Source organism: Caretta caretta, chromosome 1 (assembly GCF_965140235.1).
Source record: "Caretta caretta isolate rCarCar2 chromosome 1, rCarCar1.hap1, whole genome shotgun sequence".
Classification (NCBI taxonomy): domain Eukaryota; kingdom Metazoa; phylum Chordata; order Testudines; family Cheloniidae; genus Caretta; species Caretta caretta.
In genome coordinates, this window is record NC_134206.1 from 4,182,875 (window position 1) to 4,200,209 (window position 17,335).

Genomic DNA, 17,335 nt, shown 5'->3' on the forward strand with positions numbered 1-17,335 from the left:
CATTCCGGGGTATGAAATATATTGGAAAGACAGAACAGGTCGTGAGGGGTTGGGGGGAGGGGGGAGAGTGGCACTATATGTGAAAGAAAATGTAGAATCAAACAAAGTAAAAATCTTCAATGAATCCACATATTCCAAAGAATCTCTCTGGATAGTAATTCCAGGCTCTAATAAGAATATAACAGTAGGGATCTATTATTGACCACCTGACCAGGACAGTGATAGTGATGATGAAATGCGAAGGGAGATTAGAGAGGCTATCAAAATAAAAAACTCAATAATAGTGGGGGATTTCAGTTATCCCCATATTGACTGGGTACATGTCACTGGGACCAGATGGCATCACCCAAGAGTTCTGAAAGAACTCAAATGTGAAATTGTGAACTATTAACTATGGTTTGTAACCTGTCCTTTAAATCAGCTACTGTACCCAATGACTGGAAGATAGCTAATGTAATGCGAATATTTAAGAAGGGCTCTGGAGGTGATCCTGGCAATTACAGACTGGTAAGTCTAATGTCAGCACCAGGCAAATTAGCTGAAACAAAAGTAAAGAATAAAATTGTCAGATACATACAAGAACATAAATTGTTGCACGAAAGTCAAGATGGTTTCTGTAAACGGAGATCATGTCTTACTAATCTATTAGAGTTATTTGAGGGAGTCAACAAACATGTGGACAAGGGGGATCCAGTGGACATAATGTAGTTAGATTTCCAGAAAGCCTTTGACAAGGTCCCTCAACAAAGGCTCTTACGTAAATTAAGTTGTCATGGGATAAGAGGGAAGATTGTTTCATGGATTGAGAACTGGTTAAAAGACAGGGAACAAAGGGTAGGAATAAATGGTCATTTTTCAGAATGGAGAGGGGTAACTAGTGGTGTTCCCAAGGGGGTCAGTCCTAGGACCAATCCTATTCAACTTATTCATAAATGATCTGGAGACATGGGTAAACAGTGAGGTGGGAAAGTTTGCATACGATACTGTCAAGGTTCCTTCCCCACTCTGAACTCTAGGGTACAGATGTGGGGACCTGCATGAAAACCTCCTAAGCTTACTTTTACCAGATTAGGTTAAAACTTCCCCAAGGTACAAACTATTTTACCCTTTGCCCTTGGATTTCCATTGCCACCACCAAACTTTATCTGGGTTCCTGAAAAAAAGTAGTTTGGAAACGTCTTTCCCCCCCAAATCCTCCCAACCCTTGCACCCCATTTCCTGGGGAAGGTTCGGTAAAAATCCTCACCAGTTTGCTTAGGTGACCACAGACCCAAACCCTTGGATCTGAGAACAATGAAAAAGCATTCAGTTTCTGAAAAGAAGGATTTTAATAGAAGAAGAAGTAAAAAAAGAATCACCTCTTTAAAATCAGGATGGTAAATACCTTACAGGGTAATTAGATTTGAAACATAGAGAATCCCTCTAGGCAAAACCTTAAGTTACAAAAAGACACACAGAGAGGAATATCCATTCTATTCAGCACAACTTAATCTCTCAGCCATTTAAAGAAATCATAATCTAATGCATATCTAGCTAGATTACTTAGTAAGTTCTAAGACTCCATTCCTGTTCCATCCTGGCAAAAGCATCCCACAAACAGACCCAGACCCTTTATTTTTCTCCCTCCTCCCAGGTTTTGAAAGTATCTTGTCTCTTCATTGGTCATTTTGGTCGGGTGCCAGCGAGGTTACCTTTAGCTTCTTAACCCTTTACAGGTGAGAGGATTTTTCCTCTGGCCAGGAGGGATTTTAAAGGGGTTTACCCTTCTCTTTATATTTATGACAGACACTAAACTGCTCAAGATAGTTAAGACCAAAGCAGATTGCGAAGAACTTCAAAAAGATCCCACAAAACTAACTGATTGGGCAACAACATGGCAAATGAAATTTAATGTGGATAAATGTAAAGTAATGCACATGGGGAAAAATAACCCCAACTATACATACAATATGATGGGGGCTAATTTCACTACAACTATTCAGGACAAAGATCTTGGAGTCATTGTGGATAGTTCTCTGAAGATGTCCGTGCAGTGTGCAGCGGCAGTCAAAAAATCAAATGGGATGTTAGGAATCATTAAAAAAGGAAAAGAGAAGAAGACAGATGCCCTTATATAAATTCATGGTATGCCCACATCTTGAATACTGCATACAGATGTGGTCCCCTTATCTCAAAAAAGATATACTGGCATTAGAAAAGGTTCATTAAAGGGCAACTAAAATGATTAGGGGTTTGGAATGGGTCCCCTCTGAGGAGAGATTAAAGAGGCTAGGACTTTTCTGCTTGGAAAAGAGGAGACTAAGGGGGGATATGATAATATAAGAATCAGTGGCCACCAAATGAAATTAATGGGCAGCAGACTTAAAACAAATAAAAGGAAGTTCTTCTTCACTCAGTGCACAATCAACCTGTGGAACTCCTTGCCTGTGGAGGTTGTGAAGGTGAGGACTATAACAGGGTTTAAAAAAGAACTGGATAAATTCATGGAGGTTAAGTCCATTAATGGCTATTATCCAGGATAGGTAAGGAATGGTGTCCCTAGCCTCTGTCAGAGGCTGGAGAAGGATGACAGGAGAGAGATCACTTGATCATTACCTGTTACCTCTGGGGCACCTGGCATTGGCCACTGACGGTAAACAGGATACTGGGCTGGATGGACCTTTGGTCAGACCTAAGAGTAGCAGGGTGTGTGGGGTGGGGGCTTATGGGTGATGCTGAAAGAAATCAGATAATGGTCAGAGAGAGGGAACTCAGAAATGGACAAAACAGTGCTTGGTCATGGATTTGTAAGATCTTAGTTATGAGGAAGTTCTCAGACTGTGAACTCCCACAATGTGGAGCTCAGCCAACGTGGAATCAAATTATCCTTGACTGATGAGGAGATATCCTTCCTCCTCTTGTCATGCAGGTTTAAAGTCAGTGGTACCCAGTGATCACTTTCTGCAGGTGTATTTGCCCACTTTGTCACGAAGCTCCTTGCTTTTGACCCCGTAAATGATAGGGTTGAGCATGGGGGGGACGATGAAATATAGGTTAGCCAGGATAATGTGAACGTTGGGAGCAATGCCCTGACCAAACTGCTGTGTCAGAATGGAGAAGAGGGAGGGAGTATAAGACGTCAGCATCACACAAATGTGGACTGTGCAGGTTTTGAGGGCTTTCAGGTGGGCTTTCTTGGAGGAGATTCTGAGGATGGTCCTGATGATCAGACCATAGGATAAGGCAATGAGTGTCAGGTCTAACCCAATGACTACAAACGCTGTCACTGAGCTGTACATCCTGTTGACTGTGATGTCCCCACACGACATCTTTGCCACAGTCATGTGCGTGCAGTACGTGTGGGGGATAATGTGGTTGGCACAGAATGGCAGCCTCCTCAAGCACAGGGGCTCAGGCAGAACGAAGAGAACAGCTCTTGTCAAACCCACTAGCCCTAGCTTAGCTATTCGTGCATTGGTGAGGATGGTGGTGTATCTCAGAGGATCACATATGGCAACGTAGCGATCATAGGCCATTGTCACAAGAATGGCTGAGTGCATAACAGCAATCGCGTGAAGAAAGAACATCTGGGTGAGACAGCCATCCATAGTAATTACTTTCAAATTGAACCAAAATATAAGCAGTGCTTTAGGCACTACAGAGGTAGACATGCCAATGTCTGTGAGTGCCAGCATGCAGATCAGTAGGTACATCGGCTTGTGCAGGGTCTGCTCTTTGCCTACAACAAACAGAACCATGAAATTTCCCAACAGGGTGATAATGTAGAAGGTAAAGAAAGGGATGGACATCCAGGCGTTAGCAGCTTCCAGTCCAGGGATGCCTGCGAGAATGAATATTGAAGAGTCAGAAGGGGTGAGGTTGAAAGCTGCCATGAGGTGGTTGATACATTGATTGGGGTCATAAAAGGTTAAGATGCCTGTGAAGGGAGAAAAACAGAATAAGGGGGGTTACATGCTTTATAACAAATACTACAGTAAATATTTTATAGTTATTAACAATCTAAACAGGGTGTGAGCATTGCGTTGCCAACGTTTACAGATGGCACCAAAATATTCAGATAATAGTTAAGTCCAGAGTAGGTGTTAGATGGCGCTAACCAAGCCAGGTGAAGGGGTTATATGACGGCAGATGAACTTCGATGTCAATAACTGCGATATGTATTCCCATTGGAGGGAAAAGCTTGAATGCCTCAATTTCCTAACAACTTTCTAATTTAACTGCATGAGCTCAGGACAGAGAACTGGGAGTCATGGTGTACAGCTCTTTGAAATCCTACTTACACTGAAAACCCAGACAGAAACCGAGAAATACATTCAGATCCATGAACAGTGGGATGGGGAATCCTGCAGAAAATACAATGCCGTCAGATCAGTCAATGAATGTTTCACCCTCCTCTGTACTTCCTCTGTGTAGTACTGGGCATCCTTCTCGCATGGGATATTGCAGAACCAGTGGGGATTTAGGGAATGTCAAAGAGAATGATCAAGGACTTTGGGAAACTGTCACATGGATCAAGGAGAGAGGTTGAAAAGACTGGGTCTTACAAAGGAGATGAATAAGAGGGGACATGAGAAAAGTTTATAAATTACTGATAGTAAAGAGTACATAACACAATATCAAGAGGACATTCAATTAAACTGAAATGGGGCAAATTCAAAACATCTAAAAAGTAGAATTAGCCTGAGAAACTCATTTCCACACAAGGTTGCATTTTTGAGGAGACTATCCAGTTACAGTCATTTCAGCTACTTAAATATTTTGTAAAGCCTATATGGTCACGTGTTTCAGTGCACAAGCCAATCTCTAGCTGTTAGGAATTAGGTGACCCCCATCAGGATGGTCAGGTCATCCATGCATCCACCTGCTGCTGGGTTTCCTCACCTTCTTCTGCAGCATCTAGGGCTGTTGCTGTCAGAGGGTGGACACTGGATTAGACAGACCATAAGTCTGATCTACAGTGCAATTCCTATGTTGGAAGAGCCAACTTTTCTCCGTGAAAACAGACATTATGCTGCTGGGCTTTGACTTTGTTCTCAACAGAATGGCATGATGGCCACAAGGGTTTTGGTAGTTAAGGCTACAGGCCTCAGGGTCATCCCATCCACAGGATAGGATGGGGCAGTCACCCCGGGCCCCACACTTTGGGTGGCCCTGCTCCTCCACCCTGCCCCCACTGGGCAGCAGTGCTACCAGCCTGGTCTGGCCAATGCCGACTTGTCTGCCCCACCCCCATTTTAAGGGATGGGTAGGGGCCAGGGCAGTGCAGGGCCAGGGTATGGCGGAAGCTCTACTGGCCTGCCCCTCCTCTGGCTGACCGGCTACTGGCATCGCTTGGGGAGTAGAGGGGGTGGGGGCTTAGGGGCAGGGGTGGAAAGGGTGTGGAGCAAGGACTGGAAGAGGCAGGGGTTTCGAGAAGGGGTGGAGTGGGGTCGGGGCCTGGGGTGTTGTGGAGTGTGTGTGGGGGGTGTCCCTGGCAGGCCTGCACATCTGTTCCTTCCTTCTTTTTTTTTTCTTTTGGTGAGAGACTTTCGTGCAGGAACCCATCTTTGTCTGAGAGATCAGTGTGACACTCTATACCTCAGGGGAGCACTCTGTAACCCCCATATTCCTCATGTGTATATAACTGTGATCTTGCATATAAAGCAGGTCATGTGAGATATCAGGGGAAAGGTTCTGATCTGCTGAAAGTCTTTGTTCTAGCTAAATATGGATATCATTAGTGCAACTGAAGTTAGGAGATTAGGTTGTATGATTGTCACTAAAACATGCTGTAAGTTGGGAATCAGCAGCCCCAGAGACAACAGCAAGGAAACGTTTCCAAAGCCTGGGCAGATGTCGAACAACCATCAACAGCCATTGTCCTGCAAGGGAGTTACACTGCAATGACTCACCTGAATAAGGCCACACCAGGAGAATTTCTCAACCTTGGCTTACGCAATGCCCACCAGATATGCTGGACCTGTGTTCTCCAAGCACATGAACTAAGGGTATCAAAAAGAACACAGGGGCCCCATGCTTGGCCTTTTCTCTTCTCCCCCATCACTTAAAATCTATCTTTTATAGTCAATAAACTTGTTTTATTGTTTATATTTACCAGTGAGTTTTCCTGAAGTGTTTGGTAAATCTGTTCAAGTTTTTAAAGGCTGGTGTATATCCACTTTGCATTGATGATGTGGTGAACCCAGGGCCGGCCCACAACATTTTGGCACCTGAGGCAGGGAGCTCAAATTACGCCCCCATGCCTCCTCATTTGGGCCAAAATGTTGAAACTCTGAGTCCTAGTGGCACCTCCCCACATTCTGGCACCTGAGGCAGTCACCTCAGTTCGCCTCAGTTTACGGACAGCCCTGCATGAACAAATCAATAAACTTGCACTGCTCATCTTGAGCAGAGCAAGATGGTATATTCCTGAGGTACTGTGCTGGGGGAATCTGGCTGGTGCCGTTCCCTGTGTAATTTATAAGTGGCTCTGGAAGCATTCATGCAATCCAGCAAGGTGTGCAGCTCCACATTTGGTTGTGCTGTGTGATAACAGCTCCTGGAGGGGTTTCCTGCTCTTCAGTCGCAAGGCATTGTGAGACACGGCCCAGGCTGGGGACTTAAGGGGGCACAGCCATCCCACAGTCCCAGGCTGCACTCCGGGGATCCCACCACAATAAGTTGTTAACTGAGAAGTGTAAGCAGTGACATGTGTCAGCAACACAGCTGCTTACCCTTCTCATGCCTGAATATTGGTAAAACTTGCAGATGACTGAAAAATTGGGTGATCGTAAATAATGAAGAGGACAGGTCACTGATTGGTTGGTCACTCTGGGCTGGTTGGTAACCTGTGTCAAAGCAAACAATATGTGTTAAGCATTGCCAAATTTCACCAGCTTTCACACTGTATATAAGCACCCCAACTTTCACAATAAGCCAAAAATCAAGCTAATCTCATTTCAAAACAAGCCCAGAAGAAGCCAATCCCTAAAAGAACGACAACACTCTGTGACTAAATCCCTGGCATGCAGTGTGGGACTGTTGTTGGCCACTGTGCACCTCTGAACCCTCTCCCCTCCTTGCCCCTGCTTGCCCCCTCCCTCCCTCACCTTGCCAACACTCAAGTAACAATCAAGAAAGAAATGGCAAACAAGAATACAATGGTTTTGGGGGAAAAATCATAAAAAAATTAGTTAGACGGTAACTATAAATTGGGTGAATAAATTCGAATAAATAGGAATTATGACGTGATTGGAATAACAGAGACTTGGTGGGATAACTCACATGACTGGAGTACTTTCATGGATGGTTTTAAACTGTTCAGGAAGGACAGGCAGGGCAGAAAAGGTGGGGGAGTAGCACTGTATGTAAGGCAGCAGTATGACTGCTCAGAGCTCCAGTATGAAACTGCAGAAAAACCTGAGTGTTTCTGGATTAAGTTTAGAAGTGTGTGCAACAAGAGTGATGTAGTGGTGAGAGTCTGCTATAGACCACCGGACCAGGGGGATGAGGTGGATGAGGCTTTCTTCCGGCAGCTCGCAGAAGCTACTAGATCGCATGCCCTGGTTCTCATGGATGACTTTAATTTTCCTGATATCTGCAGGGAGAGCAATACAGCGGTACATAGACAATCCAGGAAGTTTTTGGAAAGCGTAGGGGACAATTTCCTGGTGCAAGTGCTAGAGGAGCCAACTGAGGGGGGGGGGGAGCTTTTCTTGACCTGCTGCTCACAAAACAGAAAGAATTAGGCGGGGAAGCAAAAGTGGATGGGAATCTGGGAGGCAGTGACCATGAGTTGGTTGAGTTCAGGATCCTGACACAGGGAAGAAAGGTAAGCAGCAGGATACGGACCCTGGACTTCAGGAAAGCAGACTTCAACTCCCTCAGGGAACGGATGGGTAGGATCCCCTGGGGGACTAACATGAAGGGGAAAGGAGTCCAGGAGAGCTGGCTGTATTTCAAGGAATCCCTGTTCAGGTTACAGGGACAAACCATCCCGATGTGTTGAAAGAATAGTAAATATGGCAGGCGACTGGCTTGGCTTAACAGTGAAATCCTAGCGGATCTTAAACATAAAAAAGAAGCTTACAAGAAGTGGAAGGTTGGACATATGACCAGGGAAGAGTATAAAAATATTGCTCGGGCATGTAGGAATTAAATCAGGAGGGCCAAATCGCACCTGGAGCTGCAGCTAGCGAGAGATGTCAAGAGTAACAAGAAGGGTTTCTTCAGGTATGTTGGCAACAAGAAGAAAGCCAAGGAAAGTGTGGGCCCCTTAATGAATGAGGGAGGCAACCTAGTGACAGAGGATGTGGAAAAAGTTAATATGCTCAATGCTTTTTTTACCTCTGTCTTCACGAACAAGGTCAGCTCCCAGACTGCTGTGCTGGGCATCAGAACATGGGGAATAGATGGCCAGCCCGCTGTGGAGAAAGAGGTGGTTAGGGACTATTTAGAAAAGCTGGACGTGCACAAGTCCATGGGCCCGGACGAGTTGCATCCGAGAGTGCTAAAGGAATTGGCGGCTGTGATTGCAGAGCCATTGGCCATTATCTTTGAAAACTCGTGGAGAACGGGGGAAGTCCCGGATGACTGGAAAAAGGCTAATGTAGTGCCAATCTTTTAAAAAGGGAAGAAGGAGGATCCTGGGAACTACAGGCCAGTCAGCCTCACCTCAGTCACCGGAAAAATCATGGAGCAGGTCCTCAAAGAATCAATCCTGAAGCACTTACATGAGAGGAAAGTGATCAGGAACAGTCAGCATGGATTCACCAAGGGAAGGTCATGCCTGACTAATCTAATCGCCTTCTATGATGAGATTACTGGTTCTGTGGATGAAGGGAAAGCAGTGGATGTGCTATTCCTCGACTTTAGCAAAGCTTTTGACACGGTCTCCCACAGTATTCTTGTCAGCAAGTTAAGGAAGTATGGGCTGGATGAATGCACTATAAGGTGGGTATAAAGTTGGCTAGATTGTTGGGCTCAACGGGTAGTGATCAATGGCTCCATGTCTAGTTGGCAGCCTGTGTCAAGTGGAGTGCCCCAGGGGTCAGTCCTGGGGCCGGTTTTGTTCAATATTTTCATAAATGATCTGGAGGATGGTGTGGATTGCACCCTCAGCAAATTTGTGGATGACACTAAACTGGGAGGAGTGGTAGATACGCTGGAGGGCAGGGATAGGATACAGAGGGACCTAGACAAATTGGAGGATTGGGCCAAAAGAAATCTGATGAGGTTCAACAAGGACAAGTGCAGAGTCCTGCACTTAGGACGGAAGAACCCAATGCACAGCTACAGACTAGGGACCGAATGGCTAGGCAGCAGTTATGCGGAAAAGGACCTAGGGGTGACAGTGGACGAGAAGATGGATATGAGTCAGCTTGTTGCCAGGAAGGCCAATGGCATTTTGGGATGTATAAGTAGGGGCATAGCGAGCAGATCGAGGGACGTGATCGTCCCCCTCTATTTGACATTGGTGAGACCTCATCTGGAGTACTGTGTCCAGTTTTGGGCCCCACACTACAAGAAGGATGTGGAGAAATTGAAGAGAGTCCAGCAAAAGGCAACAAAAATGATTAGCGGTCTGGAACACATGACTTATGAGGAGAGGCTGAGGGAACTGGGATTGTTTAGTCTGCAGAAGAGAAGAATGAGGGGGGATTTGATAACTGCTTTCAACTACTTGAGAGGTGGTTCTAGAGAGCATGGTTCTAAACTATTCTCAGTGGTAGAAGAGGACAGGACAAGGAGTAATGGTCTCAAGTTGCAGTGGGGGAGGTTTAGGTTGGATATTAGAAAAAACTTTTTCACTAGGAGGGTGTGAAACACTGGAGTGCGTTACCTAGGGAGGTGGTAGAATCTTCTTTGTTAGAAGTTTTTAAGGTCAGGCTTGACAAAGCCCTGGCTGGGATGATTTAATTGGGGATTGGTCCTGCTTTGAGCAGGGGGTTGGACTAGATGACTAGATTCCAACCCTGATATTCTATGATTTTATGATTCTATGATTGCCTGTTAGGATGAGTGTTATTGACCCCAAAGTGTGACTGATACTAAGTAAGGCACCTGTTATTCAAAACATTCTTGTTCATTGTCTGGCTATCAATATTAAATCCTGATGCATCAAAGCTGCTGGTGCATCACAGAGCAACACAATCAATTGATCAGAGAAGCCGTTCCTGTTTCCTGACCAGTGAAATTTACCAAAAGGTGACAATCTCTAACACGAATGAACAGTACTGTGGAGTAACTCATTACAGTAATAAATAAAGACATTTATATATACAGGCCGCATCTGTAATGGCATTACTCCAAATTTCTGTTTTACTTCTCACACATATAGCACTGTGGAACACACTGTAATAATGCCAATCCCAGTATTTCAGAACACTCAAGCTACTGCCAATAATAATATAGTGGTAACCGTAATTGCCCTAATAGGAATTTGCCACAAGGGCCAAAACTCACCACCCAGACTGGAAAAGGATCATTGTTTGCATATAAAGTGCTTTCCTATATATACATGCTTTCTGTGCACACATACCCATAAGTAACATACAAATATATACACCATATCTATATTATCCATACATATTAATTATCTAAAATTGCCCCCAAAATTCAATCATAAACCTACTTTTCTCAGTCATGATCCCAGGCCAAACATTCCCAGGTCTACTATAAGGGACTAAAAATAATTGGAAAATAAAATCTGTCCGTCGGTCATATGAGGGACTGTGCAGATTATGGGACAGATGGTGCATAAATGTGCGGATGGGAAAGTAAGATGGCCACATAACACTGTTTATCCCACTGGGTCATCCTCAGTCCATGCATTATGCTTTTCGAGGATGATGGGTGAACATCCTCTCCATAAAAAGACAAAAAGTGGGGGAATGTAATAGGAAAAGAGCCTGAGACATAAGACCTTATATCAGAGGCCTGGTATGAGGCTTGAGGCCTGAGCTAAAGTAGACAAAGCTTTACTTATATAAAGCAAAGACAAACTGTGAGGAAGAGGTAGGACTTGCTCAGAGAATCTGACAAGAACAGGGGTTGATATTGCAGAAATACACCTTCCTAAGGAGTGCTGGGCACAGACAGTTCACACAAACACATCCCAATATCAAGTGGTAACAGAACATTCCAATATCAAGGATGGTAAAAAAATATTCACCAAGGATAACAGGAACACACTGACCCCTCTGAAAAGATCAGGTCAGAATGAAAAGATGTAAATCAGATGTTTTTATCGAACCAGCATGTACAATAAGATGGGTCATATCTAGCCCATCAGAGGACGGTAACTAATTATGTCAGAGGGACAGTACATAACCTGTTTGTGTTGGAATATAAAGATGTATCTCAGAAGGAGTGTCTTTGTCTAGTCTAGGGAAAAACAAAAAGTCTCGCTGTTCACTGAGCTGGTCGATTGTTATGGGCATACATGTGTTAGTCGTCTGCTAGAGTCTGCAGCATTCTAGTACTGAGCTTTATCGACAATAAACCTCTCTTGGTCATTGGGGAGTTCACTCCAGGTGAACTGTGCCAACTGTGTGTGCCGAGTTGGGACAGCACACAGAGAGAATACACACACACAGCCAGTCATCTAACCACAGTGACCAGGATGATGTTGGAATTGGGCCAGCCTGGGATAGGGAAGGAGGGAACAGACAGTGGGTCAGAATATGATGGGACGTTGAACCATCTGAGGAGCAAAGAAAAATGATTCTTTCCACTGGTGAAATGCCTGAAGTTGCGTAAATAACATTCAATAACAACAATTGGAAACCAAACTGAGCAAAGGTTGTGACACCCAGGCTGCAGTTCTGTGTCTTACAGGGGCAAAGAGACCCTGAGACCCGCCCACAGGTACTTGGTGCCAGGAAAGGTCCCTAGTGTTGGACTTGGACCAACAATCAAACTGAAAATATGAATGTCAGCATTGCTGCCCACCTGTCTGTGTACACTCTCTGCCTTCCCCACAACCCCAGTGCTCTCCACCTCTCCATCTACATACCCCTGCCTCCCCACATACTCCAGTGCTTGCCCGATTGTCTGTGTACCCACTGCTTGCCCCAACAACTCCCAACACTGCCTGCCTGTCCATATACACCCTATGCCTACCTCTGCAAAGTCCAGAACTGCCCACCTGTCCATGTACACCCCCTGCCAACCCACACAGCCCCCTGCACTGCCTGCCTGTGTATACCCCCTTACTCCTCTACAACTCCAGAGCTGCTGCTTCTCTGTGAACACTGCTCTGTTTGTCCCCACAACCAAAAGTACTGCCCGCCTATCCATGCAACCCCTACCTCCCCACAAGCCCCAGCAGTGCCCGCTTTTCCATGTACCACCTGCATAGCCCAACAACATTCAGCACTGCCTGCTTGTGTGTGTACCTGCCTGCTGCCTGTCCCCACAGTCCCGAGCATTGTCCGCCTGTCCATGTGTGTCCTCCACACCCACAACTTCCAGCCCTGCCACACAGTGACACCCCTCACCCAGGACCAAAACCAGGTGCCAGACCCGACAGCAACAGCTCACAGAAATACCTTCTCAGACAAGGTTAAACTCTATGTCTGCCTGCACCAGTGAAACAAGGGAGATTAGAATGAACAGCCTTTCCGGGGGTGAAGGGAACCCCAGCAGCTGCTCAGCCTATGCAGGGTGTTGGGGGTAGAAATTCAGAGAGCTGGAAGGATTGACTCTGGAGGCAGGACCATTTACTCTAGTATCACTGTTTATTGCAACAGAGTTGCTATGGATAGTACACTCCCCCTCCCGCCCACACACACACTGTGCATTCCTGGACCTCCTCTGCTGAGATTTCCAACCCTGCCAGATTTCCTCCATGCCAGAAACATGCTTTTTGTTTTACTGCTTTTTGGTGCTTCTCATCCTCTCCAGAGCCAGAGATGCGGGGGCACAGAGAAAGTAGACCCCTTCCTGAAAAATTTACTATCCTCATTGTTCTTAACCTTTAAACCTGTGAGTTTGAGATTTCAGCAATTCTCCTCTCATTTCTTCTTTAGGCCAAACAAGCTCACCCGTTCTTTGAGGCCACGGGACTACTCCAGTTGAAATTACTGGAGGCTCATGGCCGGTGTAAATCAGGCCATTTATTTAAGTCCCTGCATGCGGATTTAGAGTGAATTCCTGCCCCTGTTGGGAGTTTTGCCATTGAAATCACTAGGACCAGATTCACACTTACAGTTTAACTTTTGGCTCTGAGAAGTGAAAATCACGGCTTCGGGTCCTGCTCCATAGAGTGCTATTCTGTTAGTGTTAGGGTTAGGGTCAGGGTGCTCAAAGAGTCTGATGGAAATCCCCAATTTACGTGGCGTTTGGAGACCGGGTATGAAAGATAGGATTTCAAACATGTTGGCTGTGATTTTCTCTCAGGGAGGCCAGTGTTAGTCTGGAGTGATTCAATGAAGGCAGAATGTGAGTGCAGAATCTGTCCAGTGTGTGACCCATTCTTGTTGTGAACCCTCTGGTAACACAGATACCCACTGCAGAGGCTTTGGCTGCTCTTCCCAACAGGGCAGTGGAGTCGCTGAACTGGAAAACTTGAGCGAACCAGAGGAAAAACCAGACAGCCCACCAAAAGGCAGCTAATGAGAAAGAATGAAGGACACAGGAAGGGTTCCAAGGTTCAAGTCAAGAACCGTCTGAGTAGAAATTCACCACCATGGCAACCTGAAGGTTTAATATTGTCAGAAAGACTAAGGAATTTACCTGGTAAATTGGAACTACAAATGGACTAGAAATCATTTGAGACAAATTCTTGTTTTTAAGATCAGTTTCTTGTCTCTGACTGAGCCCTGAGCACTAACTTTAATGCAGAAACACACAACTCACCAAAATCGTGATCAGCAGAGAGAGGAAATCTTCTTACAGTGACAGGAAGGCAGAGCCCTAAGAAATGGTGTAGAAATTTCACATCTCCCACTCAGCATGCTGGACAGCATCCTTTATGATTCTCCTATACAGTCCCTGAGGACTCTCTGGTTAGCCAGAACTCCTGGAGAATTCTCTGAGCTCTCTGAAGAGCGGAAAATAGACCCTGGAAAAATTCATCCTGAGAGCCTCCTCAGGGAATGAAAAAATGATTTTCAGATACCAGGAGCTCAGATTATCAGGGCAAACTGAATCTTGCAAACTGTTCATCTTAACAATTGGTGATGGCTTTCTTTTCTGTGTGTAGCCTCTGAAAAGTCACTGCCACACTGTGAGATCACATGATCCTGAATTGATGCAAGCTGAAGGGCCTGAAAAAGGCTTTCTTTTCCCAGGATTCTGGTATCAAAGGTATTTGCCAGTGTCCCTTTTTGAGATCTAAAATTGAATATATATCCGGCAGCTCCCAGGGTTCCTCTACTCTTTGCAGCAAGGAAGTATTTCAATACTGTGTTGATCTTTCAGAAATCCATGCAGAAATGGGTTGTGCTAACCTCTGTCAGAACTGGTACAATGGGGCTTCTCCGCTCGCTCTGTGATTCCTTCACCACTCCAAAGTTCCAAATCACCTGGAATTCACTGAGATTCCGAGATCTGTTGCCCAGGGGTCATTTTTATTTTATTCTTTTTTTTTGGTAGGTGTGTTCTGCTGAGGTGAGAACACAGTGGTAAAGGAATCAAACAACTGTTATGTCTGGATCTTTTCTTTGGGCTATAGTCCCTCCTCCATGCCTGGATCACAAATGCCTGGGGGCCTTATTTTCACTTCCGAGGGTATGAGTGTTAGGGAATGTCACCTTTGGGGAGCAGTCTTGGAGCCATGCAAACTGCTGTGCCCCTCTAATCAGCTCATATAGCTTTAAGATATGGAGGGAATCCTTTGTTTCAAAAAACAGTTCCCCGTCTAGTTTGTGGAAAAATACAGGTACCCATAATGGACTTTGTCAGGGTTCCCTCCTCACTCTGAACTCTGGGGTACAGATGTTGGGACCAGCATGAAAGACCCCCTAAGCTTATTTCTACTAGCTTAGGTTAAAAACCCAAGGCACAAATCCTTCCTTGTCCTTGGATGGTACTGCTGCCACCACCAAGTGACCTAGACAAAGATTCAGGAAAAGGACCACTTGGAGTTCCTATTTCCCCAAAATATCCCCCCAAGCCCCTTCAGCCCCTTTCCTGGGGAGGCTTGAGAATCATGTACCAACCAAATAGGTAAACAAGGTGAGCACAGATCAGACCTTTGGGTTTTTAGGACACTAAAAACCGATCAGATTCTTAAAAACAGAACTTTATTATAAAGAAAAAAGTAAAAGAAGCACCTCTGTAAAATGAGGATGGAAGGTAATTTTACAGGGTAATAAGATTTACAACACAGAGGATACCCCTCTCAGCAAAATTTAAAGTTACCAAAAAAAACCCCAAAAAAACCAGGAATAAACCTCCCTCTTAGCATAGGAAAAATTCACAAACTAAAACAAAAGATAAGCTAACGCATTTCCTTGCTATTACTTACAATTTTTGTACACTTGGATGCTTACTTCAGGTACAGTTTTAGGAGATGTTTTTTTCCTACCCTGGTCCCTCTCTGTCCAAGAGAGAACAGCAAAGGGAGCACAAAACGAAACCTCACCCCACAGATTTGAAAGAATCTTCTTCCCTTATTGGTCCTTTTTCATCAAGTGGAGGAGTTTCCAGAGAATTTTTTTGTCTTTCAGGTTTCTGTGAGCAGTAAATACAACATTTGAAGATGCTTTTAGATGGAAGACAATATGGATTGTGAGTGATCAGCTGTTGTGACCTGCACAGGATGTTCCATGTTTGTCTTTCTCCCAGAGGATAGAAGTGACTTTGTTTATATGAAGCGCAAGCTGGTCTCCATATTGGAAGAGAAGGTTAAAAGACTAGAGACCCAAGTATCAACCCTGTATTGCAACAGACAAAATTAAGACATTCTTCATTTGGTTCTGCAGGCCCAGCGTGCTGAAGAATCAGAGAGGTCAGCATAGAAGTGGAAAGAAAATTGGCAGGATGTGACCTCCAGTAGAAGAAAGAGGAGAACTCATGTACCCCCAATGCCCATAGAGGTCAGAAACCGTTTTCAGGCTTTCTGCACAGGTACTATGGCAGAGAATGGTTTGTACAGTAGAAAGAGAGTCTGAAACAAGACCTTGTACTAGAGGCCCAGAACTAGGCCTTCAACCTGAGCAAGAGCTGTGGCTAGAAGCAAACACTTCTCACAGGTGCAGCATAGCGCAGCCAGCCTCGCGGTCAGACTGTGTGTGTGGAAAAGTCCAGCCACTGGCAGGAAAAGAGCTGAGGCTGAAAAAATAAACACATCTAGGATAGAATCATGGACTCCTGTACCTAGCATTAGGAGCTCCTGGGACATGAAGCACTGAGACATCGTGACACCAGAGCAATAACTAGAACCTTCCAACCTCCAAGGTATCATGACACGATGAACAGAGATGTTTTGGCTATACCACCCCAGACATGGAGATGGGTAAACTTAGGTTACATCACAGGGTTGTACATGACCTCGTCAGGAGGTGATGAGCATGAGCATCAGGGGGGCAGTAAAACCCCAACTCCAAGTATGGTATAAATAACAGTGTACAATAAAACAACTTGTTTGGCCCAGGGGATGCTGGCAGATCAACCAGTGTTCCAGCCATTCCATTGTATTGGAGTGGTCTTATTTGAAGGGTCCTCTAAGATATAGGATGCTTCTCATTGTGCTTCATGACAATAAACCGGTGCTTGGGAGCCTTCACTGCTCATCTAATCTGTGGTTGTGTCAATATCTTTGATCACAGAGTGTTGTCTCAGTTACCTGCAGAAACTGAGACATCATACACACAAGGGTATGCACACAGCCGAACAACATTGGTCAGTGCTATCAAAGAACACTGATGACAGTTTGGACGAGCCATCAGGGATCAGAAGGAGACCCCATCGACTGGAAGGCATGGGATGCATTGTTCCAGGGATGCGGGTTCCGCAACCATCACTCCCAAGAAGAGGCAACAGTTGGCGGTGGTCATAGATTCCCTCCTAAACCCAAAAATGGATGCAATACTGTGGATGTGGTCTCACCAATGCCCTGTAGAGGGGAATAATCACTTCACTCGATCTGCTGGCAATTCTCATACTAATGGAGCCCAATATGACATTAGCCTTCTTGGCAACTAGGGCACACCACAGTTAGGACGGAAAAATCCCAGGTACTGATACAGCTGGGGACTGACTGTCTAAGCGGCAGTTCTGAAGCAAAGAACCTGAGGATTACAGTAGACAAGAAGCTGCATATAGTTATTGTGTATATAATTGTATGTTACATATGGGTATATTATGCATAGAGAGTATGTGTATATATGATAGCAATTTACTGTTATTG

General features: G+C 45.1%; 1 protein-coding gene across 1 annotated transcript; it reads right to left on the reverse strand.

Annotated features, from left to right (window-relative positions):
- Window positions 1-2,933: 2,933 nt before the first annotated feature.
- LOC142072762 (olfactory receptor 52E2-like) lies at window positions 2,934-3,872 on the reverse strand. Its single transcript, XM_075130707.1, has one exon. The coding sequence runs from the start codon at window positions 3,870-3,872 to the stop codon at window positions 2,934-2,936; it is 939 nt and encodes a 312-aa protein (XP_074986808.1).
- Between the last annotated feature and the right edge of the window lie 13,463 nt (window positions 3,873-17,335).

Bases quoted from the DNA above. Each gene is read 5' to 3' on its own strand.
- LOC142072762 (XM_075130707.1), bottom strand. From the start codon at position 3,872: ATGGCAGCTTTCAACCTCACCCCTTCTGACTCTTCAATATTCATTCTC.